This window comes from Phoca vitulina, unplaced genomic scaffold (assembly GCF_004348235.1).
Source record: "Phoca vitulina isolate PV1807 unplaced genomic scaffold, GSC_HSeal_1.0 scaffold96, whole genome shotgun sequence".
NCBI classification, from domain to species: Eukaryota; Metazoa; Chordata; class Mammalia; order Carnivora; family Phocidae; genus Phoca; species Phoca vitulina.
The window spans coordinates 2,070,684-2,092,838 of NW_022589799.1; the positions used below are offsets into that span (position 1 = coordinate 2,070,684).

Below are 22,155 nucleotides of genomic sequence, written 5' to 3' on the forward strand. Positions count from 1 at the left end.
TGACCTCTGTATGTATCACATTAAAAAATCTTCTTTCTGGGCGCCTGGGTGGCTCAGTTGTTAAGCGTCTGCCTTCGGCTCAGGTCATGATCCCAGGGTCCTGGGATCGAGCCCCGCGTCGGGCTCCCTGCTCAGCGGGAAGCCTGCTTCTCCCTCTCCCACTCCCCACTTGTGTTCCTGCTCTCACTAGCTCTCTCTCTCAAATAAATAAAATCTTAAAAAAAGAAGAGTAACTAACAGTTGGTAATATCACTATTGTTGAAAAAACAATTCATGGTTTGTACTCTTATCAGGGATCTTCTTCAGATAGGAAAGAAGAATTTTTTTTTTAAGATTTTACTTATTTATTTGACAGAGAGAGAGATAGCGAGGGCAGGAACACAAGCAGAGGGAGTGGGAGAGGGAGAAGCAGGCTTCCCGCTGAGCAGGGAGCCCGACGTGGGGCTCGATCCCAGGACCCTGGGATCATGACCTGAGCAGAAGGCAGACACTTAACGACTGAGTCACCCAGGCGCCCCTGTTACTTACTCTTTTAAGTATACATCTTTCCCAGTGACTACTGGAATATGGCTTCAAATATGGGTACAAATTTTGGCTTTGCTTTTTATCAACTGTGTAACTTGCTTAGAAAGCTACTCATCTCCTTATGAAGCCTCAGATTTCTCATGTACAAAATGGAGGTTTTTAATATGCTTCTGGGTTGTTGTGAGGATTAAATTAGGTAACAATGGTTAAATTTAAAGTACAAGGCAAGAACAAAACAGGTGCCCAAATCAACAGCCGACAGCCATTTATTCATGATTTCAAAAATATTTATCAAATGCCTATTATGTATCAGGCATTGCTCTAGGCGCTAGGATACAGCAATAAATAAGGATAATTTCTACCTTCATGAGATTTACATTCTAATAATTTATTAATACGATTATTATTTTTAATTTACAATCTAAGGAAAAGAGAGCAACTAACTAGATTTTATGGGGCATTATGGTGACCTTATTAAAGAACATACCCAAGCCACATTATCTATCACGCATGTGAAATACATCTGTCTCTATATAACCCAATATATCAAGAAAGCACTAGAAATGAGGACAGGGCAGAATTTGTTTTAATTACTTTTTTAGATTTTTTTTTAAGATTTTTTTTCTCCTGCTTTATCGAGATACAATCAACATATAACATCGTGTAAGTTTAAGGTGTGCAATGTGAAAGACAAGAATTTACTTATGAAATTTATATGCATGAAATCACCACTTGGAAGACCAGGTACCACAACTGCTCTCTAAATCCTAAGGTTCTCTATATGGGAGAAGCCAGTCTGATGACTTAAAAATGACAGAGCTGAGAAGAAAATCTGAGGTATTCTATATAAAAATAAGTATTACCTTTTAAACATTTGAGAGTTTCTGTGCTGCACACATCCACCCTCATGGTTGACAGCTGTTTTTCCTTCAATTCTATCTGATCTTCTGAGCGCTTGTACAGCAACAGTTCTTCAATGAGGGCCTGGGACTGAATACAGACCAGAGTCGTATTTTATTTATGAAAACATTCACTTATTCTACCTTCCCCCATTAACATAAAACATGTCTAAAATCTAATAAAACCAAGAGAAAGAAACCCTTTGTTTGCATTTCCTCATAATTGGGGATAGCACTATCAATTTTCATGCCAAAACCGTATTTTTAGTTACATACTTTAAAATATCCTTTCCTTAGTTATTCAAGGCTAACTGAACATATAAGATTAAGACTAAGACAAGGTCCACTTATTCTTTAAATTTTAATTAGGTAAATATAGTCTTATTATGTTAACTCTAAGCAAATTCTAATTTAGTAGAGCTTCACAGAAGGATGAACCCATTGTTGGGGGGAGTTCAATACAGAACTTGGCTGGTAATAGATATTCTGGAAGAAGGTTAATTCTTCCATTGGGGGAACATATAAAACTCCAAGTAATCTGATCCCAATCTGGATTCTTTCAGAACAGTTTAAACTTGTTTAAAATATAATTTATGTACAACTGAATAAAAATAAATCTTACTGGACTATACGGGGAACTGTAACAAAAGGGGTGAATAAAGCTTTGGCATATTAAACGTATTCTAATAACTTACTCGAAATTCTGCAACTATCTTAGACTTGAGAGCAGCTTTTGGATTCGCGGATGCTGTTGAATTAAACAAAAGGTCATTAAGAATACAGACACAAAAGTCAACTAATATTCAGGTAATTTTTCAGCTTTATAGTTAAGGGTGTACACTTTGAACATACGTCAAATATACACATTTAAATAATAATATAACTCCTAGAATAAATATTCCTAGAATATGAAATTTAAACACTCCCAAGTGTGGTCAATATAAAAATATACTATTTAGATAGATCTAACCTACTTACCTCCAACAGACACTTTAAGTCATAAAGTCCTAGAATTATTGATTTGGAGATACTGAGATACATGGAGTACCTTTTTTCCCAGTCTGACTGAATTTAAGAGGATCTCAATACCTCAAATTAAGAAAGAGTGTTCAGGAGCACGACATCCAATTAATCCTGAGCACTGGCTGAAGAAAATTACTTACAAACATCAACTCTATTCCTATGATTTAGCTTTGGATTTCTTTTTCTGCTCACTCAATTCACAGCAAAAACAGGCAGGGAACGTTCTAAGTACATTACCACTGTGGTTCAACTTTGGCTGAAATGTTGACTCTTGCTGTTCCTAAGCATGCAACTTATGACCAAAAGGATGTCAGAGGACTCCCTTAATCATGATGAATATCATATGCTTGATGTAGTAAAACCATCCCAAGTGTCTTGTTTTACCTCTCAATTCTCACTGTCTTCTACCTTGTTCCCTCCACACCTTCAAGTCTTTCTCAATATTCCTCAGTTTGGCCCACAGCAGCCTATCACATGCAGTATTCCACTCCCTTGATCTCATGCTGGGTAAACATGATAAACATAAAAGGAGCTCCCGTTAGAGACTGAGCTTCTGGCCAGGATTTGAGGCCCATGTCTAATCTGGTAGAGTGTATCCCCAAATCTGAAGGATTTCATGGCTCCCAAAGAAATGCTTCTTAATGCCTAGTCTCCTCTTCAGCTCTGTTGTTTAATGTCAGCTGCCTCTAACTTCTTCTATCTTTCAACCTAAGAGTTAGCCTGGGCACTATCAAGCATTTTTTTTCTTCTTTCACTCCCCCAACTACTCTTGAATCTTCACTCATTTAAACCCTTTTTCTGCATTTCTTTTGTTTTTGTTTTTTTTTAAAGAAGTAACTCCATGATGGCTTGTTTAGTATAAATCACTGGGTCACTCTCCCAGACCTGGAAAACACAGGCTTCCCCATGGTTTATGCCAGGTACGATGTCAAATGGTCTACATTTTCTTCTGCTCCAAAAAGAGGAGGTAATTTTATATTAGTTGAGATTTTGTTCCTTACTTTGTGATTTCTTCCACTGCTTATTCGGTTGTTTGTTCAGATTTTCTTTCAGCTGCTTCTGAGTTTTGAAAGTGGTACCTGGAAAACATTTCAGTTTTTGCAATCTGGCATTATGGGAAGCTGTTCTGTCTGTCCACTTCAGTGTCAAAGTTGTAGCATTGAAAAAAGGCAATCCGAGACTGTGTGTTGTTTCTTTCTTTCTTTTCCTTTCATTTTTATAAAAAAATAAAAACACCCACCAGATCTAAGAAGCTGTCAAATAAACATGATTTCTATTATCAATAAAATTACTGATTTTAAGAAGAATAGGGCACAAAATACTAGTTAATGCATTCAAATGAAGAATTTAACAGCTTCTTAGAAGATGCTATTTTTAAAGCAAATTTCTTGTCAAATAATGGTCATGGTATCAGATATCACCACCAACTTTTATTTAATGACTCAATTACATGCATCTAATACACAGGAAGTAAGTAACTTTTTAAAAACAGGTACACAAGTTACTGCAAATCTAAACCAAAACAAAGACTAAAGAATGCCAATATATGCTTAATATAAAATAATTTAGTGGAAACTGAAACCCCATTAAAAAATTCTCCAACAGTAAGAGGACAGGGCAGTAATTATTAAACATACAAAAAAAATGAATAGTTTAAAACACTCAAAGTAAAACATGCAGGAAAATAATCAGATAGCCATCATCACTTAATATGCTTGACTTTTTCTAATAAATACAAACAAAAGCCAACCCTCTCCAAACCAATTCTATTTAAATTTTAATTCAAACAGATTTTTTAAATATTTAATTTTAAATAAGTAGGACCCAATCCAGAACTTTATTTTTCATTATTAAGCAACAGGACCAGATCTATAAAATATCTATAATTTTAAAGAGTCAAGGACTCAATTTTTTCTTTTAGGAGAGAAAATACACTTACTCAAAGCTTCTCTCAATGCCATAATCATTTCTTCTGGGTACACATTTCTATCTTCCCAGATTTTGAAGATTCGTTCTATAGACTTAGAGACAGATGGATCCCTGAGGATAAAGAAAAAGTGACACAGACATATAAAAATGTTAATTTTATCTCAAACTAGAATCTAAAATAAAGTTGTCAACAAAATTATTTTCCAAGTGTCTTTTGATGTTCAAGACATTTTTTTTCTACAGTGTCTAGTAGGACTAAAATCTTAATAACTCTTTAAAAAAAATTTTTTTTTTTAAAGATTTTACTTATTTGACAAAAGCAGGACAGAGAGTGAGAGAAAGCACAGGCAGGGGGAGCAGCAGAGGGAGAGGGAGAAGCAGGCTCCCCACTGAGCAGGGCACCCAATGCAGGGCTCCCCACTGAGCAGGGCACCAAATGCAGGGCTCAATCCCAGGACCCCAGGACTCATGACCTGAGCCGAAGGCAGACGCTTAACCGACTGAGCCATCCATGCACCCCTTTAAAATTTTTTATTGCAATCTTTTGAAATTGAAATACATTTGACACACTTTTATTATTTTAATTGAAGTATAGTTAACACATTAAAATCTTAAATATTCTGAGATGCTTGGGTGGCTCAGTCAGTTAAGCATCTGACTCTCGGTTTCAGCTCAGGTCATGATCTCAGGGTTGTGAGATGGAGCTCTGTGTTGGGATTAGCATGGAGTCTGCTTGAGATTCTCTCCCTCTGCCCCTCCCCAGCTTGCACACACATGCAAACAAATGCGTTCTCTCTCAAGTAATATAAATAAATAAAACCTTTAAAATCTTAAAACATTCTTAATGAATACTTTTTATCAATGACGTACATGAGGCTACGACAGCACACTGAGCTTTCTGATGCATATGGTATTATGAGGGTTAGTCAAATGTGTTCATTGATACAACTGGCATCCTAAAAGGTAAGGTAAGGTAAGTTTAATAAAATTAAATCTTTTTTTTTAAGATTTTACTCATTTGAGAGAGACAGAGAGAGCGTGCTGAAGAGAGAGCACGAACTGAGGGGAGGAACAGAGGGAGAAGGAGAGGCAGACTTCCCTCTGAGCAGGGAGCCCAACCCAGGGCTCGATCCCAGGATTTTTTTTTTAAAGATTTTCTTTATTTATTTGACAGAGAGAAACACAGCGAGAGAGGGAACATAAGCAGAGGGAGTGGGAGAGGGAGAAGCAGGCCTCCTGCTGAGTAGGGAGCCCGATGCGGGGCTTGATCCCAGAACCCTGGGATCATGACCTGAGCCAAAGGCAGACGCTTAATGACTAAGCCATCCAGGTGCCCCAGGATTTTAATTTTTCTAAATTGAAGTACAGTTGACATACTTTATTATTATTTTTAATTGAAATATAGTCAACACATTAAAAATTTCCTTAAATGTTTCAGAAATTTAAGGTTGGTTTGTTTGAAATGGGATCCAAAGAAGGTCAATACATTGCATTTGGTTATGCCTCTTAAATCTCTTAATCTAGAGCAATCAGATTAAATTGTTCTCAGTATTTTTCCCATTCCATTCATTGATATTGCAGTCCAGGGGTTGGCTGTCCAGCAGAACATTCCACAATCTCTAGCTTTACTTATTTGCTGCCATTTTAACTTGTTCCATTAATGCCTGAATTTCCTCTAGACGAAAATTAGTTGGATTATATACATATTCACAAATTTCGGGGAGCAAATATTGAATAAACGATACTATATACTTCATACTGCATCCCATCAGGACATACACAATCTCTGGATATCCCATCTTTAATAACACTAAGCCTGAACAATGGAATAAAGCAGTACTTTCTCTTGTGAACTGTGCCTATCTACTCACTAGCATTTTAGTGTTTATCTAAGAAGTAAATAATTATATATATATAGGTTTTCCAACATTACAAATGTTTCCCCACTTTGCACTTTAAGTTACATTTTAAAACATATAATTTTAAAATGTAGACTTGTTAAAATACAATTGCTCTCTACTGCCACTTTTTAAGTATAGGAAGCCTACCAGAGATTTAAAAAATTATAACTTATTTTCTTTGCTCTTTTAATGATTAACATTAAAAAAAAATTCAGCTGCATAATTCATTTAAAATCTACTGGGTATAGGGGCGCCTGGGTGGATCAGTTGTTAAGTGTCTGCCTTCGGCTCAGGTCATGATCCCAGAGTCCTGGGATAGAGCCCCGCATCGGGCTCCCTGCTCCGCGGGAAGCCTGCTTCTCCCTCTCCCACTCCCCCTGCTTGTGTTCCCTCTCTGGCTATCTCTCTCTCTGTCAAATAAATAAAATCTTTTAAAAAAATAAAAAATAAAATAAAATCTACTGGGTATAGAATGTAAAATCAAGCTCTAATCTAAACAGATTTCCTATTAATTGTTCCAATATTATAACTTCTCTTTTCCTCACTGATTTACTGCTTCCACTAGCATGTATTCAATTATTAATCTTTTTCCATGCTGCAAATTCTGTTAATCCATTTTTACATTATACAGTTGACCCTTGAAAATGTAGGGGGTGGTTAGGGACGCCGACCCCAATCCCCCGCAGTTGAAAATCCACGCATAACTTCTGGCTCCCCAAAAACTTACCTACTAATAGCCTACTGTTGACTTACCAATAACATAAACAGTTGATGAACATATATTTTGTATATGTATTATATACTGTATTCTTATAATAAAGCTAGAAAAAATATTATAATCATAATGAAAATACATTTACAGTACTGTACTAATTGAAAAAAAATTCAGGTATAAGTGGACTCAAGCAGTTCAAACCCATGTTGTTCAAGGGTCAACTGTACTATCTTCAAAACTGTAGCTTATCTTCCCTCATTACAACTGCATTTCAAAACATTTCTTATATTCTCACTTGCTTATTTTTCCAGAGTAAATTTAATGTTAAGTTCCAAAAGAGGAAATTTTGGTATTTTTAATTTGAATTATATTAGGCTGATATATTAATTTGGAGAAAGTATTACATATAACATTGATATATGGTATCAATACATTATTCTTCACTACAGCAAAACATTAATATTTATGAATTTATATTCAACATTCCCAAATACAATTTATTCACAAAGTTTTCAACATAATTCCTGTTAAGGCTATTCCTAGATATTTCATATATTTTATTGCCAGTATGACTCACCATCCCTCCTTATCACTAACTTCTCACACTCAAACTGATTCAGAAGTTTGTTGATCGTAACTTACCTCAGCTTTAACTTTATATGGTTTGAATGTTTTTTTAAGATTTTATTTATTTGTCAGAGAGAGAGAGAGAGAGAGAGAGAACAAGCAGGGGAGCAGCAGAGGGAGAGGGAGAAGCAGGCTCCCCGCTGAGCAGGGAGCCTGATGCAGGGCTCGATCCCAGGACCGTGGGATCATGACCTGAGCCAAAGGCAGACGTTTAACCAACTGAGCCACCCAGGTGCCCCTTGAATGGTTCTTGAAAGTAGTTTTGCTTTGTATGCAAATCTATATTGACAGCTATTTTCTATAAATGCTATGAAATACTTTTCATAACTGCCATCTGGCTTCCACAGTTGCTATTGAGAAGTGTGTTATCAATCTAATAGTAGTCTTGTGTATGTGATCTGTCTTTTCTCTTTGGCACTGTTTTTTGTTTATTTTTTATTGTGGTAAAATAAAACTTGCCATTTTAACCATTTTTTTTAATGTACAACTCAGTGGCATTAATTATATTCACAATGTTGTACAACCACCACCACTATTTATTTCCAAAATTTTTCATTCTCTTAAAAAGAAACTCTGTACCCATTAAATAATAACTCCCCACTACTGCCTCCCCCAGCTCCTGACAACTTTTCATCTACTTTCTGTCTCTATGGATTCACATACAACATTCACACTGTTATACAATCAATCTCCACGATTCTCTTCACCTTGTAAAACTCAAACTCTATACCCATTAAACATCATCTCCCCTTTTCCCTTAACAACCACCACTGTACTTTCTGTCTATAAATTTGATTACTGTAGTTCATCTAAGTGGAATCATACAACACTTGTCCTTTTGTGACTAGCTTATTTCACTTAGCATAATGTGTTCAGGGTTCATCCATGTTGTAGCATATGCCAGAATTCTTTCCTTTTTAAGGTTAAATGATATTCCATTTTATGTATATACCACATTTTGCATATCCATTCCTCTGAAAATTGGTACTTGGTTTGCTTCTACCTTTTGGGTATTGTGAATAATGCTGTTTTGAACACTGGTTTACAAATACTTGTTTGAGTCTCTGCTTTCATTTCTGGGGAGTATATACCCAGAAGCAGAACTGCTAGATCATACAGAAATTCTATGTTTTTGAGGAACCATCAAACTGCTTTCCATAGCTGTCGCACCACTCTACATTCCTACCAGAAACAGAAGTTTCCCCCATCCTAATACTTGTTATTTTCTGGTTTGGTTTGGTTTTATAATTTCATTACAATAACTAGGTGTGAATTTCTTTTTTAATTATCCTGCTTAGTATATGTTGTGGTTGCTGTAACTGCAGATTCATGTTTTTCATCACTTTCAGAGAGTTCTCAGCTATTACCTCCTCAGAACTCAAATGTTCTCTCCTCCTGGAAGCTAATTTGATGTTAATTAGGCCTCTCATTCCGATCTTTTTTCCACCTCCTTCTCACTAATTGCTACATTCTAATTTCTTCAGAACTAATTTCTAGCTTAATCTTTTTTCTCTCTACAATTCCTGTTGGTTCTTTTTTAAAAATCTGTCCAAATATCTTATCCATTGTTCATTTCATTCATCTTTAACATTTCTTACATAGTTGTTTTATATATTCTGTCTGATAATTCTAACACCTGAAGCTCATGGGTGGGGGGGGACCTAAATCTGCTGATTCTCCTTAATGGTGGTTTGTTTTCTAAAGTGTTTGGTGATTTTTGGATTGTAAGCACATATTTGTTTGATCTTAATCTATTGAGATTCCTGGTGGTCTAGATAGAAAATGTACTCCTTGAGAGAAAATTTAAATCAGAAGCCAAGGTGGCTTATGACTCAAAACCACTTTACCCCTTTTCTCTAGAGTCCTAGTCTAACTGCCAGACTGCATGGTACTACTAACATAGGCATACTGGTTAATGTCAGCTCTGATTTTCTAATATGTCCATTGTTGCTGGTGCAGTTTATATTTTGTCAAGAATGTAACTGTTTTATTAAAAAAAAAATGACCTTTTGGTGGTGCCTGGGTGGCTCAGTCGGTTAAGCATCTGACTTTCTTCAGGTCATGACCTCAGGGTCCTGGGGATCAAGCCCTGCATTGGGCTCCCTGCTGAGAAGGGAGTCTGCTTCTCCCTCTGCCCTAACCCCCCTCCCACACAGCTCGTGCTCTCTTGGGCTCTCTCTCAAATAAATAAATACAATCTTTAAAAAAAAAAAAAAAAGGACTCTTTGGAATTGATGATCGGCCATCTGGGCAGAAGTCAAATCAAAATATCTATAACTGTCTTTCTTTCCAACTAGACTACAGAGCTTCTTCACAGCAGAGATAATTATTTATTGTTGTTTCTTTGGCACCTAACAAGGTGCTCACTAAATAGTAACTGAATAAATGACAACTGGATTTTGTTATTGTCAAACCAAACTATTCTCTATGAGGTCCTCAAGTAAAATATGCTGGAAAAACAGCAACTGCTAAGAAAACATATAATTAAGACTAGGGTATAACATAGTAAAAGTAGCACTAGATGGGGAAACTAGAGGTTTTAGTTCTGTTTCAGTAAGAAGTCTTTTGGGGGCTAGGTTTCTTCATTTGTTTTTGTGTGTGTTTTTTTAAGATTTTATTTTTTAAGTAATCCTTATACCCAACGGGGGCTCAAACTCCACCCCAAGATTAAGAGTCACATGCTCTACCAACTGAGCCAGCCAGGCGCCCCTAGGTTTCTTCATTTGTAAAAATGGTTTTACTAGAAAATTTGTTAGCTCTAAAATTCTTAGCTAGATCTGTTCCTTATTTATACAAAAACTCTCAGAACTCTCAAACATCTACAATTCAACCATCTCTCATATTAAGGAATTCTCTGAAAATAGAACAAAAATAAAATCCAGAATAGCAGTTTTACTTACCTTGTTATTCTAGGTCTCTATTTTAGCCATTACTGATCACAGTATCAATTTCTACAGCATGTACAATTATTACCACATAGAAAACATAAAAAATTAATTATAAACTTTGTTGCTGACTTATAAGTAACAAGCAATTGGCTGACCTTGTAAAAGTGCTAAGATATTCAACAGATGCTTTCTTTGCTAGCACCCTCACCTCTGCCTTTAAAACGACAAGGTATAATGGGGCGCCTGGGTGGCTCAGATGGTTAAGCGTCTGCCTTCAGCTCGGGTCATGATCCCGGGGTCCTGGGATCGAGCCCCGTATCGGGCTCCTGGCTCAGCGGGGAGCCTGCTTCTCCCTCTCCCTCTGCCTCTATCCCTGCTCATGCTCTCTCTCTCTCTCTGTATCTCTGTGTCTCAAATGAATAAATTTTAAAAAATTAAAAAACAATAAAAAAATAAAACAGCAAGTTATTAACAAATTATTTCAAAGTGTAAAGCTAATGAAGAGTACAGGGGGAGGTGCCCAGGTATCACAGTTAAAATAAACAGAGCTAAACAGCATAATCTTGTGCCTCACTCAGGAGAATATCTTTTCTTTACCAAAATCTTATTTCTGGGATGTCATGTCATTTGTCTTATAGGTTCTTAGTAAATATTTGCTAACTAACTGTATGGAAGACTAAATAATAGGTCAACTTAAGGAAAGAGTCAACACTTAAAAAACCTAGGAGCTCAGAAACTGGATAGATTTTATCTCTAAAAACTTGCTATCCTGTCTCCTAAGTGATCCCCATTTATACAACTTTGCTTTTTTATTTGCCTATAACAAGTATCTTCCGTAGTGTTACTTGTCCTTAATTTTATGGTGTCTTCTATAATGCAGAAGTCTAATTTTGATGTCATTAAATTCTTAAGTACTTTTGTTTCTCTCTAAGAGCCCCCCCCCCTTTTTTGAAGAGAGGGAGTGCAGGGAGGGGCAGACGGAGAGGGAGAGAGAGAATCTCAAGCTGGCTCCACACCCAGTGTGGAGCTGGACTTGGGGCTCGATCTCACAACTGTGAGATCATGACCTGAGCCGAAATCAAGAGTCGGATGCTCAACCAACTGAGCCACCCAGGTGCCCTCTAAAAGAGCTTTTAACCCTTATGGTCATAAAAACATTTGTTTCTAACATTTTAAAGGTTTTTTTTTTTTAAAGATTTTATTTATTTTTTGACAAAGAGAGACACAGCGAGAGAGGGAACACAAGTAGGGGGAAGTGGAAAGAGGGAGAAGCAGGCCTCCCGTGGAGCAGGGAGCCCAATGTGGGGCTCATGACCTGAGCCGAAGGCAGACGTTTAATGACTGAACCACTCAGGCGCCCCAAAAGTTTTGTCTTATACACTAAGGTAAATTCATTTGGAATATATTTGTGTATATGGTATAGAAAAACATTTAACAACTGTATTTTTTCTGGATGGAAAGCGTATGTCCCAGACTCACTTACTGAAGAGTTCATCTTTCCTCCAATGATTTGTAACGCACCTTCTACCATTTACAAAGGTCCTATACATGCCTGGGTCCATTTCTGGGCTTTCTCTGTTCCTTAAATCTGTCCTTATACCGATACCACATTCTTTTTATAATTATAATAGCCAAATAGCTTGCTGTTTATCAACAATCTTGGCTACTCCTAGACACTGACTCTTCTACATGAATTTTATTTTTTTTTATTTTTTAGATTTTATTTATTTATTTAAGAGAGAGAGAGAGAGAGCACGAGCAGGGGGAGGAGCAGAGGGAGAGGGAGCAGCAGACTCCTGGCTGAGCAGGGAGCCCGATGTGGGACTCGATCCCAGGACCCCAGGATCACAACCTGAGCCAAAGGCAGACGCTTAACTGACTGAGCCACCCAGGCGCACCCTATATGAATTTTAGAATCAGTATAACAAGTTTCTTAAAATGTCCTATGGGGATTTTTATTAAAATGTACTGTATTTACATGCTGATTATCATCGTTTTGTAACAGTTTGTAATTTTCCCCAGAAAGGTCTTAACACGCTTTTATTCTAGATACTTTACATAGCTTTTGTTGTTACTGTTAATAATATCTGCTCTTCTATTATATTTTTTTTGTTTTTTGTTTTTGTTTTTTTTAAAGATTTTATTTATTTGACAGAGAGAGACACAGTGAGAGAGGGAACACAAGCAGGGGAGTGGGAGAGGGAGAAGCAGGCTTCCCGCGGAGCAGGGAGCCCGATGTGGGGCTCGATCCCAGGACCCCGGGATCATGACCTGAGCCGAAGGCAGACGCTTAACGACTGAGCTACCCAGGCACCCCTTCTATTATATTTTTTAATAGGTTATTTCTATGTATTGAAATGATACTGATTCTTGATGTTGATTTGTACCCAGCAACCCTGCTAAATCTTTTTTAGTCTGTGAATTCTCTTGGATTTCCTACGAAGATCAGTCTCCATATATCTTTTTACCCTTATATGATCCTACTGATTACATTCTATAGTTCTTCAACAACTACAAATTAGAATTTACAAATTAAGTATAAGGCAAATACCATTCATACTGACATTAAAGGGATAAATGATATTTTGTTGAAACAAATTACAATGTGAGCATGATAATGTATACATTGTTTTTAATTTATCAACCCTATAATACCCTTACTATTTAATTATTTCACCATTTTTCTCCATAGAAACTACTGGAAATATTTTTCATAGTGTATGGTGAAACATTAGTGCCTTCACTTGATGCAAACAATTATGTATATATTAAAGCCATCTTTAATCTGTTCTCATTAGCTTCTCATAAAATAATATCTCATGCCAAAATGCAATCACAACAAAACCCCCAAAAAACAAAGGAAAAAAATGCAATCACAAACACATTAACACAGCCACTGAAAACGAGTTGCAGAACTATTAATATAAGATAATCATACAGCTGATACTAAATACTATACTAAATAATTCAATTACTTTTGAATTATTATAAAATAAAATTAAAAAATTTATTTCTCATAAACTAAGATCCTTTAAACTACATCCATGGACCCACCTAAGAATACCTGGGGCCTGTACTTAAAGACACACTGCTTTTCAGCACTCCACAGTATCTCCATCCCATCCAATCATCAGTCATCCGTTGTATAGGCATTTACCAATCACCTAGGAAGTGCCTGGCATTCTGCTGTGAGCAGAAGCTCAAAGTCAGGGGGGCAGAAACTGGTGATAAAAAGCACTTGTATCAATTACAATGTAGTGTGTTAGGTACCAGGATAGAAGAGACAAGGTATAATGGTAGCAAAGAGTAAAAGTTCCTTAATCCAGACTGAAACAAAGAAGTCAGGAAGGGAAAATTTCTTGATACTGAATCTCAAAGAAGGGATGGAGTAAGCAAAATCTTACAGAGCTTATCACCTAAGTGGGACTACTACACTGCTCTATGGTTTCTTATACAAATTGTACTTATAGGCTGCCAATTCAATTTTCAAAAGGAACCAACTTCTTCTATTTACTCAATACTGCAATTTAAAATTCAGGTTTGGTCCAAGTAAGTCTTTTCTTGTGCTCTATTTCAACCTTTTAAAGTGGTGGGGCTCCTGGGTGGCCCAGTCAGTTCAGCGTCTGACTTGATTTCAGCTTCAGGTCATGATCTTGGCGTCATGAGATCAAGCCCCGTGTCAGGCTCTGTGCTCAGCACAGTCTGCCTGTCCCTCTCCCTCCACTCCTCCCCACCGCTTGCATTCTCTCTCTCAAATAAATAAAATCTTAAAGAAAAAAAAATGGTTCCATTTTGAGATTATGAAATGAACATGACAGAAAACCTGCTTAAAACATATATATAAAATTATTCAACATATAATTAAAAAGTGAATACCCAGGTAATCATAAGAAATAAAGCACTGCCAGCTCCCCAGAAGACTCAAGGGCCCCTTCAAAAGCACAATCCCTTTGAACTACCTAAGATGACAGACTTTTGTGGTAATTGTTTTTTCTTTATGGTTCTAACATGTAGGTATGCATAAATAATAGTTTATTTTTGCCAAATATGAATTTTGTATAAAGGAATCATATATATGCATAAATATTCCTTTGTACTTGCAATCAATATTTTGTGAGATTTATCTATGTTGTTGCATGTAACTGAAATTCATTAATATTCTTTGCTATCTGGTTATTCCAATATGCCACAACACATTCATTTTACTGCAGAAAAACATCTTTATTGTTTCCAAATTTTTATTACCAGGAACAATGTTGCTATGAAAATTCTCTGCTACTGATTTTGCTGTATCTATGCAAGTTTCTCAGGAGTAAAAGCCTTGGGGTGAAATCCAAAGATCATAGTGTGTACATAACAAACTTTTCAAAAGGAGGTTATTTTATACCAATCAACCCTTAAACCAACAGTATATGAGAGCTTCCACTGTGCCACAGTCATGTTAATGTTGGTATTGGTGGACTTTAAAATGTATGCCCTATCTGGCAAATAAATGTGCTAGTTATTAATTTACTGCCTCTCACCCATTTTTGTGGTACAGGAGCCAGACTGCAAACTCTATTTCCCCTTGGCTCAGTGTTAGTCTCTGCCAATAGAGGTCCCTAGAGCCTCATTGACAGGCTGGAAGAAGCAGTTGGGATTCTTCTGGTGTTCTGTTCTTAAATGGATCAGCATATAGGCTTCCTGGCAGGGTTTGAGCACAGCCGAATGTTGCTGCTCTTGCAGTCAGTGATGAGTGCTCCCCAGCCAGTCTCTGCCGCTACAATGGCGGGTAGCATATTCTTGCAGCAATCCACTCTTTCCTCAGGTCTGAATTTCAATTGGGAGGAGAGGAGGGCTCTTCCTTCACTTTTCCCTCAGGTCCACAGGTAGTAGCTGCTTTCAGCACATAATATCCCATTACACCTTAGAGTTCCCTTATTCCTTCTAGTAGTAGTCAGCTACTTTTTACCTATTCTTTACGTTACATTTTACAATACATTTTACCAATTCTTTACATTAAAACTTTCCTTATTTAAATTACTGGTGTGTGGTTTCCCTCTCCTGATTGGAACTTGACTTACACCGTATGTAATGATATACATATCTCAGCAGTTCTAAGACTATATGATGTGATATCACAACAGACTGAATACAGAAGCAGATAAGAGAATTTAACTGTATACTGTTACTACCAGATATTAAAGAGATCTGCAAAAAATGCAAAACACTAGCTCTTAATGAGCTCTTCTCATTAAAAAATTTTTAAAGATTTATTTATTTATTTGAGAGAGAGAGAGAGTACACAAGCTGGAGGGGCAGAGAGAGAGGGAATCTCAGGCAGACTCTGCTATGCGTGGAGCCCAATGCAGGGCTTGATCCCATGACCATGAGATCACCACCTGAGCCAAAATCAACAGTCTGACGTTTAACTGTGCCACCCAGGCACCCCTCATTAAAATTTTTTTAAAAAGCTTGATTGTTGTTGGTTTGTTTTTTTTTTTTTTGAGAGGTGGAGGAGGGGCAGAGGGAGAGGGAAAGAATTTTAAGCAGGCTCGGGGCACAATCTCACAACCCTGAGATCATGACCTCATCTAAAATCAAGAGTCAGATGCTTACCCAAATGAGCCACCCAGGTGCCCCAATTATTTGTTTATTGCTTTAAAGGTGATTAATATTTAAACAATTTCTGTTTTAATTTCTAATATGGTAAGTGCCAGGTAAAACCTTCTAATTTTTTTTTGTCTTTTTCGTGTTATTTTGTTATTCTTTGTATTTCTGGGTATGAGCCCTTTGTTGACTGCACTGCAGATACTTTCTCCCACTCTGTGGCTTGTCTTTTCACTCTTTATGGTGTCTTTCAATAAATAAAAGGTCTTTGTTTTAAAGTAGTTGAATTTAGGGGCACCTGGGTGGCTCAGATGGTTAAGCGTCTGCCTTTGGGTCTCAGGTCATGATCTCAGGGTCCTGGGATCAAGCCCCACATCGGGCTCCTGCTCAGCAGGGAGTCTGCTTGTCCCTCTCCCTTTGCCTCTGCTGTTTGTGCTCTGTCTCTCTCTCACTCTCAAATGAATAAAAAAAATCTTAAAAAAAAAAAAAAAGTCAAATTTATCCATCTTTTGAGGTAAGGTCATGAGATATTCTCCTTCAAAAGGATTTATAGGTTTTTAAATTTCCTTTAATTTTAAGTTCCTCTTTTTTTTTTAAAAGTACACTCCACACCTAGCATGGAGCCCAACACAGGGCTTGAACTCACGACCCTGAGAACAAGACCTCAGCCAAGATCAAGAGTTGGATGTTTAACTGACTGAGCCACCCAGGCGGCCCTAGTTCTTTTGTATTTGTCTTTAACATGCAACTAATTTTTGTGTATGGTATGTGTATGGTATGAATGAGATCTAATTTTATATATATACACATAGAGATGGGATCTAATTTTATATACATATACATAAATAGCCAATTGCCTGAGCAATAGTTGTAAGAAAAAAGTTCCTTTTCCACTACCTATAGTTTCATACACAGATCTAGTATATACATACATTGGTCTGTGTCTAGACTTTGTATTATGTTCTATGAGTTTCTGTGGCTATCTCAGGCTAATACCATACTGCTTTATTTATTACAGGTTTATAATAAGGCTTGAAATCTGGTAAAGCCAGTCCTTCCACCTTGTTATTCTTTAGCAGTTTCTGGCTTTCTCTTTCCAGGGGAGGGGAAGGAGAATTCTCTGCACTTCCACATAAAATTCAGAGCCAATCTGTAAAAAGGGGGGAGGGTGCCTTTACTGAGATCTTAATTAAGACTGCACTGGATTGGGGCACCTGGCTGGCTCAGTCCGTGGAGCATGTTGACTCTTGATCTCAGGGTTGTGAGTTTGAGACCCATGCCGGGTGTAGACATTACTTAAAAAGTAAAATCTTAAAAAAAAAAAAAAAAATTGCACTGGATTTATAAATCAATTGGGAAGAACTGACATTGTTAAATACTGAGTGTTCCCTATCCACAAATACCTATTTAGGTTTTCTACAATGTTTCTCAATTATGTTTTATAAATTTCTCCATAGAGATCTTACACAACTTTTGCTAAGATTTTTTTACACACAGTCAATCCTCATTAATCTCAATCCTGGATTCCCTATTTGCAAATGCACCTACTTGCTAAAATGCACTGTTATCATTAACCAGCCTTTTTTCTTTTGTCCTGTCCTTTAGCTTTTATTATCATATAAGTAATAATTTTAATTTAATAGACTTTATTTTTTAGAGGCATTAACCAGTCTTTTATTTTTAAAAAAATTTCTTTTGGGGGCGCCTGGGTGGCTCAGTCGTTAAGCGTCTGCCTTCGGCTCAGGTCATGATCCCAGGGTCCTGGGATCAAGCCCTGCATCGGGCTCCCTGCTGGGCGGGAGGCCTGCTTCTCCCTCCTCCACCCCCTCTGCTTGTGTTCCCTCTCTCACTGTGTCTCTCTCTGTCAAATAAAATGAAATCTTAAAAAAAAAAAATAACATGGAAAGGAATTTGTTAAATTATATAGTAATATGAAAACATTTTTTAAAAGAATGATCAGAACAGTGATTTGGTAACATGAATTTGTTAATAATAATTGTAGGAGTAATCATCATTATCAACCTCATCATCAAAGTAGCAGCTAACATTTATTAGGTGCTTATTATATGCCACTCACTATTCTAAGCATTCACTCTATATCACAGTATTTACTCATTTAGTAGTTCCCAGACTCTGTGGGGTGGGTACTATTATTGGCAGATTTATACAGATTAAAAAAAAACAACTGAGGCTGATATCAGACAATAAGAAAGTAGTTAGAAGGCTATTATAAAAATATAAACATATCAAATAGAGATGATAATGGGAAATTTAAAGAGAGAGAGAAAAGGAGAAAGAGGGTGCCTGGGTGGCTCAGTTGGTTAAACGACTGCCTTCAGCTCAGGTCATGATCCCGGAGTCCTGGGATCGAGTTCCGCATTGGTCTCCTTGCTCGGCAGGGAGTCTGCTTCTTCCTCTGACTCTACCCCCTCTTGTGCTCTTTCTCTCTCTCAAATAAATAAAATAAAAATCTAAAAAAATAAAAAATAAAAAAAAAGAAAAGGAGAAAGAAACAGGAAAAGAAACAGTCTCTGGTAAGTGACTAAGAAATGAAGGGACAAGAATTTAAGATTTACTAAGGGGCAGACTGTATTGTAAAACAGAAATAACAGAAGACTAGGGGCGCCTGGGTGGCTCAGTTGTTAAGCGTCTGCCTTCGGCTCAGGATCCCAGGGTCCTGGGATCGAGCCCCGCATCAGGCTCCCTGCTCCATGGGAAGCCTGCTTCTCCCTCTCTCACTCCCCCTGCTTGTGTTCCCTCTCTCACTGTGTCTCTCTGTCAAATAAATAAATGAAATCTTTAAAAAAAAAAAAAGAAAGAAATAACAGGAGACTAAGAGTCAGAAAAATCTCAGTTCTATTCTCACCTCTTTTACTAAATTGACATTTTACTTTGGGCAATTTCTTTTTGGACAATTTCTTAACTGCTCTGGGCTTCAGTTTTCTCATTTTGTAAAAAGAAAGAATAAAATCCAATTTGCTTACCTGCAAAGTTGGTTACTGTGAGTTTCAAATACCATTTGTATAACAATTTTCAATTTATAACCTATTTTCGCACAAACTGTGGGAGCAGGGCTTTATGCAAATGTAAGGTATATTATTGTTTTAGATGTTCTGAGCTGAATATCATCATATAATGAGGTAGTAATTCACAAAAAGAAGTTGAAGACATGGTCAAAAAAAAGGGGGGGGGCTGCCTGGCTGGCTCAGTTGGTAGAGCATGTGATGCTTGATCTTGGGGTTGTAAGTTCGAGCCCACATTGGGTGTAGAGATTACGTAAAAATAAAACCTTTAAAAACAAAACATCAAAAATCTAGATGCAGTTATAGTAGTTATTAGGATAATATGAGCAAGAGTTTAATCCATGAGTAGATAAATCTCCAAGAGAATGCATGTAATGAGAGAAGAAATGCAGCTGTCAGTTTAGTTAGAAAACTGGGGCACCAGGATGGCTTAGTCAGTTAAGCGTCAGACTCTTGGTTTTGGCTCAGGTCATGATCTCAGGGTCATGAAATCAAGCCCCAAGTCAGGCTCCATGCTTAGCACGGGGTCTGTTTGCGATATTCTCTCTCTCTCTCTCTACAGCCCCCTTCCCTGCCCCCTACTTGTGCACATGCACGCGCACTTTCTCTCTCTCAAAATGAATAGATCTTAAAAAGAGAGACAGAGAGAGAGAGAAAGAGAAAAAACTGCCCAAATCCAAACTCCCAAGTGGTTTTATGACAGAATCCGTTCTTACGGTGGGTTTACTTCAGAGTACCAAGCTCATTGTTTCCCCCAAATCTGTCATGACATCTTTTCCCAACAAAGGTCAGACCTGCATGCAATTTTCTCTACACCCTTAAGAGTCAAAAGAATATATTAAGCTCTAATGATAACAACTAGTCTAAATTCACTTTTCAGCTCAATAAAGAAGAGAATTTTATTTTATTTTTTTTTAAGATTTTATTTATTTGACAGAGAGAGACACAGCGAGAGAGGGACTACAAGCAGGGTGAGTGGGAGAGGGAGAAGCAGGCTTCCCACGGAGCAGGGAGCCCGATGTGGGGCTCGATGTGGGGCTTGATCCCAGGACCCTGGGATCATGACCTGAGCTGAAGGCAGATGTGTAACGACTGAGCCACCCAGGCGCCCTGCTGCTCCTTTTAGATGGGTTCTTCTTCAATTCAACCCACCTCACTCATCTATGTGACCTGCCTGGAACCTCTAGTCATTTGCCCCTCCTGAATTAAAGGGATTAAAACAACAGTCTTAAGAGAAAAGAATTCACAAGAGGGTAGAAATGAATCTAAAGTATATTTGTGAATAGAAATTTAAAAGAGGGTAGTAGTGGTTGGGATGGGGATGTTTATGGAATACTAAAAGTCATATCTTACTCTCCCCTCATTTATCATATACTGTGTAATTAATTTCTTTATAACCAAGAATATATTGTTTCAATGATATAGTCTTCTACTTCTGCTTCTATTAGAGTTTTAAAATATACATTAATAATTGATAGGGGAAATCTAGCCTTACTATTCTTTAAAACAATTATGTATTTTATCCTTCCACATTAAACCCTATTAAGATTTTGACTGAGATTACAATGAATTTATAGATTATATACTGGGAATCATATTTTTAACAATACCAAATCTTTCTCTTCAAAATGGTACATAATGTATCTTCTCTTTTATCCAGATCTTTAATACCCTTTAGTAAAGTCCAAAAGCTTTCTTTATAAAACCCTCAACATACTTATTACATTTATTCTTGAGTGGGATCTCTTTTATTCTGGGAGGGGCAGAACTTTTTGTTGCAAAAGGAATCTTTTCTCCTAATTACATTTTTTTTTTTAAAGGGAGGTTTTCTTTTTTTTTTTTTAATTTGATTTATTTATTTGCGAGAGAGAGTACAAGCAGGGGGAGCAGCAGGGAGAGGGAGAAGCAGGCTCCCGCGGAGCAGAGAGCCCGATATGCAGGGCTCGATCCCAGGACCCCGGGATCACAACCTGAGCCGAAGGCAGATGCTTAACCGACTGAGCCACCCAGGCGCCCCCCTAATTACATTTTTAAATTGGTTACAGCTAGCACTTGAACTTGAATCTAACTATTTAAATTACCTCCCTTATTAGTTCACTTTTACGTGAGCCAGGGTTGGCAAACTATGAACGTCAGGCCAGCTGCCTATTTTTGTAAATAAAGTTTTACTGGAACACAGCCACACCCACTTGTTTACCTGCTATCTATAGCTGCTTTCATGCTAGACTAGCAGAACTGAGTAGTGGCAACAGAGATCCTATGGCCTACAGAGCCTAAAATACTTGCTACCTGGCCCTTTACAGAAAAAGGCTGCCCATCCCTGATGTAGGTAATCATATTATTTGCAAATGATGACAATCCTGTCTCTTCTGAATGTACTCTTTTTATTTACTTATTTAGAAATGAATGGGATCTCCAGCATAATGGCCAATATGAATGATGTCAGAAGGCATCCCTGTCTTGGAATGCTTTTACAGTTTCACTCTTAAGTCTTATGTTTACTACAGGTTTCTGAAGATACCCTCATTGAGTTAAAAACACTTTTGGGGGGCCCTGGGTGGCTCAGTCATTAAGTGTCTGCCTTTGGCTCGGGTCATGATCCCAGGGTCCTGGGATAGAGCCCTGCATTGGGCTCCCTGCTCTGCGGGAAGCCTGCTTCTCCCTCTCCCACTCCCCCTGCTTGTGTTCCCTCTCTGGCTGTCTTTCTGTCAAATAAATAAAACCTTAAAAAATAAATAAATAAATAAATAAAAATAAAAACACTTTTGGCACTGGGGTGCCTCAGATGGTTGAGCATCTGCCTTTGGCTCAGGTCATGATCCCGGGGTCCTGGGATTGAGCCCTTAATTAAGTTGGGCTCTCTGCTCAGCGGGCAGTCTGCTTGTCCCCCTTCCTCTGCCTCCCCTGCTCATGCTCTCTCAAAATAAATAAAATCTTAAACAAACAAACAAACAACATTTTCAGCACTTGAAATTTTAATTTAAAGGACTGAACTTGCGGTGCCTGGTGGCTCAGGTGGTTAAGTGTCTGACTTCA

General features: G+C 37.5%; 1 protein-coding gene across 3 annotated transcripts in view; it reads right to left on the reverse strand.

Moving 5' to 3' along the window:
• Positions 1-22,155, reverse strand: part of RPRD2 (regulation of nuclear pre-mRNA domain containing 2) — a 97,289-nt gene that overhangs the window by 26,819 nt on the left and 48,315 nt on the right. For 2 of the 3 annotated variants that reach the window (XM_032397015.1, XM_032397016.1), the window contains exons 3-5: positions 4,387-4,487; positions 2,120-2,172; positions 1,389-1,515 (exon numbers count right to left, since the gene is read on the reverse strand). In XM_032397015.1, coding sequence (XP_032252906.1) covers positions 1,389-1,515; positions 2,120-2,172; positions 4,387-4,487 — 281 coding nt within the window. Of the gene's footprint in view, positions 1-1,388; positions 1,516-2,119; positions 2,173-3,448; positions 3,527-4,386; positions 4,488-22,155 lie in introns of all 3 variants that reach the window. The other variant, XM_032397014.1, reaches the window with a different exon arrangement.